The sequence below is a fragment of the Kryptolebias marmoratus genome, linkage group LG6 (genome assembly GCF_001649575.2).
Source record: "Kryptolebias marmoratus isolate JLee-2015 linkage group LG6, ASM164957v2, whole genome shotgun sequence".
Classification (NCBI taxonomy): Eukaryota; Metazoa; Chordata; class Actinopteri; order Cyprinodontiformes; family Rivulidae; genus Kryptolebias; species Kryptolebias marmoratus.
In genome coordinates this window covers 4,662,877-4,671,950 of record NC_051435.1, presented here as the reverse complement: position 1 = coordinate 4,671,950, position 9,074 = coordinate 4,662,877, and the positions used below count along the sequence as shown (strand labels likewise).

The window sequence follows — 9,074 nt, the reverse complement described above, 5'->3', positions numbered from 1 at the left end:
GGAACCAAATATTTCAGAAGTCTGAAATAATCGGTTCCCCCTCTAAAACACAGGACAAAAATAATTTACCAACAACTCCTTACCTGTGTTTATTCCTCTGTATTATGATATTATTAGCACATTTTATTTTTAAAAGAGTTATGTTTTTTTAATGAGAAATATTTGCCCCTCTAAACAATTCTGTTAATAGATAAGTCATTATTTACGGAGACGCAGGTGGAACCGTATCTGATGGGGGAACGGGGCTCGACATTTTGTTTTTATCTTTTACTTTATGTGTATTGTCTTTTTTGTGCAAACAATAAACAAACAAACAAACATAAGAGGTAAACTTATGAAAGCTTTTTAACCAGAATGTGTATAGACTTAACGGCTCATAAAAATATTTTTCCTTTTAATTATTTTGCTGGTTTTAGTAATAGCTGAATCTGTATTTTTGACTCTATAATTGTGCTCATTTAATCTAAAAAGCTTTGTTCACTGATATCAAATTATGGATCATGGAGGACAAGAATGGACTTTACTGCTACTAATGATGTCAATGTGGTGAAGAGAAGAGCAGAGCTGTGACCTGGTCGACAGGAAATCGTCTAAATACAATCGCCATTATGGAGTTTCTTTAAGTCAGTTAAATCAGGTTGACTCCAAAAACAAATGAGTTTTATATGTACAACTAATGATTATTTTCTGCAAATATCATTAACATTTTTTCAGTGGTTCAATAGATAGACCCACACACAATCACACTAAAAGGCAACAACAAGATTGTCTGCTTTCGACTTTTGACAACAGGCATTAATAAGAAATAAAAAAGCTTTTTATGTGTGATCATTATGGCTAAATTAATGTGATGTCAAACAGACACAGTGATGACAAAAACATTTCACTTCACATCTAACTTTAAATTTAGCATTAAACATTTGTAAATGTATTCATGGGTCTTTAAGTTTTAAAAGTTAACTTTTTTTTACTTCAGAGATAAACAGAAAAGTGTTTCCCTTGTGATTCTCAGCAGCAAGTTACCAGACAGTCCAATGACGAGCTGGCAGGAAGAGCAGTGATTGGTTGTTGTGAAATCCCAGCTCGGCTGACGCTGTGGTCTAAATCAGATGGAGAAGAAAGGAGAGAGCAGAACCAGAACCGGCTTCCAGTTCAGGTTCACCTTTAGAAAGACGAGGGCTTTCATATCAACGATGAATAATGTCTCAGTGATCTCAATGTTCTTTCTTTCAGGTTTCAATGAAACAAAAACTCACAGATCAACTCTTTTCTTTCTCAGTTTATTGTGTTACTGTTTTATAATTCTGGCAAATGTGTTTCTTGTTGTCATTGTTATCTTGGACAATGCCCTCCATGAACCTATGTACATTTTGCTGTGTGCTATTTGTATGAACGGACTTTATGGAACAGCAGGCTTTTTCCCTAAATTTCTGTGGGATCTGCTCTCTCCTGTTCATGTCATCTCTTACACAGGATGCCTTTTACAGTCTCATGTAATTTTATCATTTGGCTGCTGTGACCTGTCGATCCTGGCGGTCATGGCCTACGACAGGTATCTGGCTATATGTCAGCCACTCGACTACCACACTCTCATGTCAAAGCAGAAAGTTATTAAGTTGGTGTGTATTTTTTGGATAACACCTGTCTGCATCATGTCTGTAAATATTTTTCTCACTTATAGGTTGAAGTTATGCAGCTCATATATAAACAGACTTCTCTGTGTGAACTGGAGCATTGTAGCTTTGGCTTGTTTTCCAAATGAAACTTCTATTAATGGAACATTTGCATATATTACAATGACAATTTATGTATGTCATGGTGTCTTTATTGTTTGGTCATACATATATATTGTTAAAAGATGTGCCAAATCCATGGAAAACAGGGCAAAGTTCATGCAAACATGCGTTCCACATTTAGTCTCCTTATTCACTTTTGTTGTGACCGTACTGATTGATTCTGTACATCTTAGACTTGTTTCCAAAGATATACCCAAGTCGCTTCAAAACTTTGTTGCAATAGAATTTCTCGTCATCCCTCCTGTTTTAAATCCACTCATATACGGGTTCAAATTGACCAAAGTTCGGAATAGAATTATTAGACTTGTTGTTTCTAAAAGGAAATAATTTACATGTTAAAGACACACAATCCTACAGTTATACAGCATTTTCTGTTTTTCAGATGTATTAGTGTGCATTTGTTACAGAACAATTACTAATTTGTTTACATAGTTTTGCAAACATATAAAAGGTAATTTTATTAAAGCTTTTTGATCAGTATGAGTACAGAACCCACTGCTCCTAAAATGTTTTATATTTTTAATTCTGGTTTCATTTGATTTCTGAAATTGTCACATAAATAAAAGTCACTAATGTACATTTTGTACGTATGCATTCATGATTTATTATTGCAGGATACTCTCTTTACTTACAATACCCTGATGTAAAATATTTTTATCTTAATTGTTGCTTAATCCTATCAAATCTTTTCTTTTCTATAAGATGTGTGAGCATCCAATATCTTGGGCAATTTTATTGTTCTTTTAACAATGTAGAGCAAGTTAATCTGGATGGACTTTTGTTATTAATATAAGACATGTCACTTGACCAACTTCAAAAGTACACAAGCAAAATTTAAATTTTAAAAGTTTATAACCAATTACCTGATATGTACAGTATTTCTACTTATAGCTTTTCATTCTTTTGATTTCCTGGTAGTTTCATTAAAATACAGTAATTCACAAGATATCTTGCTAATAAACAAACAAACATATACACACACAAGCAATTAAATAATATAATGGGTAATAATTAGGCCTTGCCTTTGCTGTAGCACAGTCTGCATGTGAAGGTGTCTCACAGAAATATTCAAATGTCACCATGTTCTACTATATTTTAGTTGGGATTACTTATTAAGTGCAGACATTTTCATTTTTGCACTGAATGCTGGACCTTTCTACAGTTTTCCTTTGTCTATGGTAATAAGACAGTTCAAGGATGGATGCAGTAGCTGAGGAGTGAGACATTTTTGTGACACATACAGTAAGTATTTAGTACAGTGGTGTCCAATCCTGGTCCTGGAGGGCCACTATCCTGCATGTTTTAGGTATTTCTCTGCTTTGGCACACATGGTTTGAATGAATGAGTGATTAACAGGGTTGTGCAGAACTTGAAGAGCAGGGAAGCATCTAAAACCTGCAGGATAGTGGCCCTCCAGAGGATCAGACAACATTCATCCTTAAATTCAGTTTTCATTTCTTTGAAACACACTCATTTGTAATGTTTCTTGAGAGGGTAGATTTGATAATATCATACTACCAAATCTGAGACATTTGTCAAAGTATACAAAGGCTGTACACAAGTGTCTTTGGAGTACAATAAATAATAAAGAATAAATTCTACCTCCACTTTCATGAGATCACAATTACTCCTAAACATCCTTACTTTGTTATGTTTTCCAGTATTTTGCTTAGAGAAACGGCATTCCTTAGATTTTCATTCTACCCTTAACCTCATTCCAAGCCAAATACCCCAAAGTCTTCATCATTTATAATGTGTGGAAGGAAAGAAGGTTCACTTCAAAAACTGGATGGAACATACCAATACTGTTTTTGATCCACAAAAATAAAATAAAACAAAATTGCAAAAACTCTTCCTTTGGGCAGGAGGGCCCATACAGGTTGGGTGTGGGCCTTGTCACTGACCATGGTTTACTGGCTCGATCAGCTAAGAGAAAATTCTGGCAAATTATTACCAACACTGTGAATAATGGAGGTAGGGTGCTGTTGACCTTAACCAGTAATCTTGTCGAGCAGTGGAAGGAATACTTCAAGGACCTTCTCAATCCCACCAGTACATCTTCTATGTAGGAAGCTGAATCTGGGGACTTTGGGATGGGTTCATCCATAACAGGGGCTGGGGTTTCTGAGGTAGCAGGGTTCTGGGGGTGCATGAAAGCTGCCCTTAGTACCTTAAAACTCTGGATGTTTCTGGGCTGTCTTGGTTGACAATCCTTTGCAACATCTCGTGGACTTCAGGGTCCAGAGGACTGGCAGACTGGGATGGTGGATCCCCTTTTCAAAAAGGGGGACAGGAGGGTCTGTTCCGATTACGAATGTTTTCCAGTAGTTTGATGTTTGCCTCAAACACCAACCTCTGTTCATATTTAAAACAAATGTTCTCATTCTGTTCTTCTCCTTGCAGTTTATCATTACACCCAAAAATGGCATTACAATCATATATTTTTTCTATAGTGAAAAGTGTGACTGTGTGAGTAATGCATATGAGTAACTATCTGGACTAGATTTTGTCATGATGTGGTGAGACGAAAGCGAACCCAGAGCGCAGACTCATATTTGAAAAGAAACTAATTTATTAAACTAAGGAAAAAAATGAAAACAAAAGCTGTTGAGGCAGCAAACTAATAAGATAGAAACTAAAACAAAAACCAACCAAAACAGGAGCAAACACAGGAGCATAAACAGGAGCATAAACAGGAACAAGAAACAGGAACGGGCAGGACAGAAACTAACAACAACAGACAAACCTTAGACAATGGACCAGCAGAGTGTGGAAGGCAATGACCGGGTTTTAAAGACTGAGGATAATTAGGTAAATGGAGACAGGTGACGTGATTACAAAGTGGGGACAGGTGTAGGTGTGGCCAGGAGATGAAGAGAGACTGAGGAGGAGCAAATGAAACATGAAACAAGAGACAAGACAGAAACCAAGCAAACCAACAAACTAAACAAAAACAAAAACCATAACACAGAAAAAACCCAAATCACCACAGATTTAGATCAGGATGTTTACTGTCCATGTAGAAATCTCAGTGCTTTCTGACAGCTCATCACTCTCCTGCTGGATCCTAAGAGAGTACTTGACCTCCAGAACCACCTCACCTGTCTGCTCATTTTGACCGTCCTCCTGAGCTGTTACGTAATCATCTTTACTCAGGGTCCTCCTCTGGATGCACAACACCTATCTGCCCCCATGGAATCAACTGTGATTTTCTAAAGCAGCAAATTTCCATCCAGCTGAAGCACTGGATCCCCTGAAGAAACAGCGATTGGCTGGACTCAGCTGATGGTGTAGGTTTATGCTGAACTGGATAAAAAAGTGATATCAGTCACGGAGACAGAGCTTTCTAAGAGACACCTTTAATCATGATGAATAACGGTTCAGTTATCTCACTGTTTTTTCTTTCAGGTTTGAATGAAACAATGAATTACAGATCAACTCTTTTCTTTCTCAGTTTAATGTGTTATTGCCTAATAATTCTGGTAAACGTGTCTCTTGTTGTGATTATAATTATGGACCATTCCCTCCATGAACCAATGTACATTATGCTGTGTGCTTTTTTTTTGAACGGGCTTTATGGAACAGCAGGTTTCTATCCTAAATTTCTGTGGGATCTGTTCTCTCCTGTTCATGTCATCTCTTATTCAGGATGCCTTTTGCAGGCCCTGGTGATGTACTCCTTCGCCTGCAGCGAGATGTCGATCCTCGCACTCATGGCGTATGACAGGTATCTGGCCATATGTCGACCTCTTGAGTACCACACCCTCATGTCGAAGCAGAGAGTTATTAAGTTAGTCTGCATTTTTTGGTTAATATCTTTTTTCATTCAGGCTGTAAACATCGTTCTAACTTCTAGGCTGAAGTTATGCAGTTCAAATTTAAACCGAATCTCTTGTGTAAATTGGAGCATTGTAGCTTTGGCTTGTTTTCCATCTGAACTGATTGTTAACAACATAGTTGCATATATTACAATAATAGTTTATGTACTTCATGGTGTCTTTATTTTTTGGTCCTACATTTATCTCATTAAAACTTGTGTCAGTTCTATAGAAAACAGGGCAAAGTTCATGCAAACATGTGTTCCACATTTAGTCTCTTTATTCGTGTTTCTTCTGACTATACTGTTTGATCTCATGAGTATGAGGTTCGGTTCCAAAGATTTACCTCAAACCGTTCAAAATTTTGTAGCAATAGAATTTCTCATCATACCTCCGATCATGAATCCACTCATGTATGGTTTCAAGTTGACCAAAATACGAAGGAAAATTCTTCATTTTTTTCTTTTAAAAGTTAAATGACTCTCCTTTAGCTCGAATGTAACATACAGGTAAATGTCCGATTCTTTCATGACATCCTTTGGGAACTTTCTGACAAAAAGTTAACATTTAACCCGTTAACTTGAGTTGAAGCCATGAAAATTGATGTCCTATGTCCTCTCTTATCTTCTGTCCTAAACCTGCTTTCACAAAAGAAAAAGAAGCTGTTCTGTGTCACCCTCTGGTTTACTAAAGGAAGTTGTCAATGATTATTTTAATATTATTTTAATAACAAATGAAGCCTTCATCACAAAGATTATGATCAATAATGTTTGAAGTATGTTTACTTTTACTGGTTAAGATTTTAGTTTGAAATCCTCCCAAAAAGATCCTTTTGTTTGGAGAAATATTTTGATGTTTTCATAACTGTAAATAAAAGTCTCCAATATATATCTTCACTCGGGATACCTTAATGTAAGGTATGTATTACTTTTTCTACTTTTGTTACAAGAATGTTGCATTTTCAAGAACCATCTTTTCCAAAAAGAAATGTAATGTTGTGTAAAATGTAAATAAAAAAACTAAACATTATGATTTGCAAATCTCATACACTTGTATTTTATTCACAATGACACAGTAAACATATTGAATGTTTAAACAAAAATATTTTGCAGGGTTTTTTTTTGTTGTCTTTTTAAAATAAGGCTTGGGATTTTAGGGCCCTCAGGGGCCTCTGCATTAAAACCAGGTTCTGGTTCTGTTCTGCTCAGGAACACTGTCTGTAAACACAGTTCACCGTGCTGTCCACAGATGCTGCTTAAAGCTCTATCAGGCAAAGAAGAAGCTTCTCTGAAGTCTTCTCTGGACCAAAGCTCATTTCAAATGGACTGAGGCAAAGAGGAGAACTGTTCTGAGGTCAGACGGGTCCAAATTTTTTATTATTTTTGCAAACCACATCTTCTATATTAAGGAGGAAAGGGACCATCAGGCTGTTAAAAAGTCTGCCTCTTTCCTTTGTGCTTCTGTGCCGAAGCAGAAAGATGTAACTGCAGCGCTGATTTACTCCACTGACATCACCGTTTAACGCTGAGCATCAACACAAAAAAAACCAAGGAATTACTGAAACCTTTTGTCTCTGACCTGCTCAACCATTCTGTTTCCTAAAAGATAATTCATAGATTTTTAGATTTTGATAAATGGACTCAGTCAGCTGCAGAAAACATCAGTTTGGATCATTTTAAATGTTGATGTTCCTGTTTTTCCTCTCGGTCTCAAAACACACAAAAGAATCTATATTTTAATGACCTTTAGAGAAAGCTTAAAACAAAAGTTATGTTTATCAGCAAATGATCTTAAATTTAGTTTATCTAATGATTTTGTTTTTGAATATGAGTACATTTTCCCCAACATTAATAAATATAATTCTCTTTACAGTCAAAGCAGTTATTCATAGCAATATGTTTCAATGCTGAAAGAAACCTTAAACTTTCATATCTCTAAAACAAATTATTCATTCATGCTCATTTAAATAAATAAATAAACAAAGATAAGTCTAAACTTGACATCTTATAAATTAAACCAAATTTTTTATCTTGAAAATGATTGTCATACCAGTTTGTATTTTACATTGTTTGTGTTATTTAACCCAATTGTTGTAAATCTGTTGATCAATTTCAAAGATAACCCAGTGAAATTCATAAAATAATCATTTCATTGATTATTAAAACATTTACAAGACAAAATTAACAAATTTAAAAGTTTCAAGAATCTGGAGTGGCTGTTTCTAAAACAATAGATTCATATTTTTATGTTTAATTTGGATATTTAATTTACTTTGCAACACACTTTTTTTCAGATATTGCAGAGTTGCATATGGATGCTGCGTTTACTGGCTTGCAGTGTTTTATCACGTTGTAAGGTCAGACATTCGTGTGATTTTCAAAGGTTTGCTGACATGTGGAATTAACAGGACTAAAGTGACAGCCTTTATTTGTGTTAATAAATATTATTAAACTTTAAAATCCTCCAGTAGGTCAGTTATTTTTATTTATTTGTTGAAGTTTGTTGAAGTTGAAATCTGACAACAAATTTTTGGTTCCAGCGAACAGTTTTAGAAATGATTTTACCACTTTTGTTAAAAATAACAGAGGAAACACAAAACACATTGCTGTATTTCTAATATTCATAAAGCTTGTTAGAAAAACTTACTTTATTCTTTGTGATTTTTGACACTAAAGACAGAATTTCACCAGAGGGGGAATAGGAGTTGTTTTCAATGAAAAGGGGAAAAAGTTTTAACTAAATGGTAAAAACTTCACACATGCTGATATTTTCCTATATTTTATTAAGGACTTGTGTTCCTTTTGTTGTTTTAAAAATATAAGGTTAAAGGGGAAATTAAATCAAATATAAAAATAATAAGTTTTCATGTTTTTCTTTTAGTTAAACACTACCATAAAACACTCCAGAGGCGGCCGGTGTAGGTCCGACAGGTGGTGGTTCTTCTATTGAAGGTTTGTATTTCAGGCAGTCCTCTTCAAAACGTTTATTGAACAGTCAGTCACCAGACTCTGGGTTGTAATTTCCACCAGGAGCTAAACTAACCACATCCATCAAACCTTCTTGTCCTTTGGGAAGCTGAAGAATGACACAGATGTTGGGAGTTTTGGGTCGGTTTACACAATTAACTGCAATCACTTCACCCCCATGCTATCTGTGTTTGCTATTTACTGCCTCGTTTGCATTCCTGCACTCGACACGTGGTACGTCACACTTCCGAGTGATCACGGAAAATGCCGAAGAGACTCAGGGAATTTTTTTCGACCTTTGATTTTTAATTTTAAATCAGTGTAAATCTTTTTAAAAATTAGACTCTCTGAAAACAAGCACCTTCAATGACTTCCTTTTGTTTAATCTTAGCTTCAAAACGCTTTTAATTTTCTCTTTAATGTAAAAAAAAACACACACACAAAAGAAGAGTGTCATATCAGTATCCCCTCCCGCCACTAGGGGGCAGTAACTG

At 35.4% G+C, this 9,074-nt stretch overlaps 2 protein-coding genes across 2 annotated transcripts; both read left to right on the top strand.

Annotated features, from left to right (window-relative positions):
• The first annotated feature begins 1,149 nt into the window (after positions 1–1,149).
• LOC108238539 (olfactory receptor 13-like) lies at positions 1,150–2,331 on the top strand. Its single transcript, XM_017420676.3, has one exon. The coding sequence runs from the start codon at positions 1,194–1,196 to the stop codon at positions 2,121–2,123; it is 930 nt and encodes a 309-aa protein (XP_017276165.1). The 5' UTR covers positions 1,150–1,193; the 3' UTR covers positions 2,124–2,331.
• A 2,830-nt stretch (positions 2,332–5,161) lies between these two features.
• LOC108238516 (olfactory receptor 11H6-like) lies at positions 5,162–7,696 on the top strand. Its single transcript, XM_017420652.2, has 2 exons — positions 5,162–6,061; positions 7,679–7,696. Exons 1-2 carry the CDS (start codon positions 5,162–5,164, stop codon positions 7,694–7,696), a joined length of 918 nt encoding a protein of 305 aa, XP_017276141.2.
• The last annotated feature ends 1,378 nt before the right edge of the window (positions 7,697–9,074 follow it).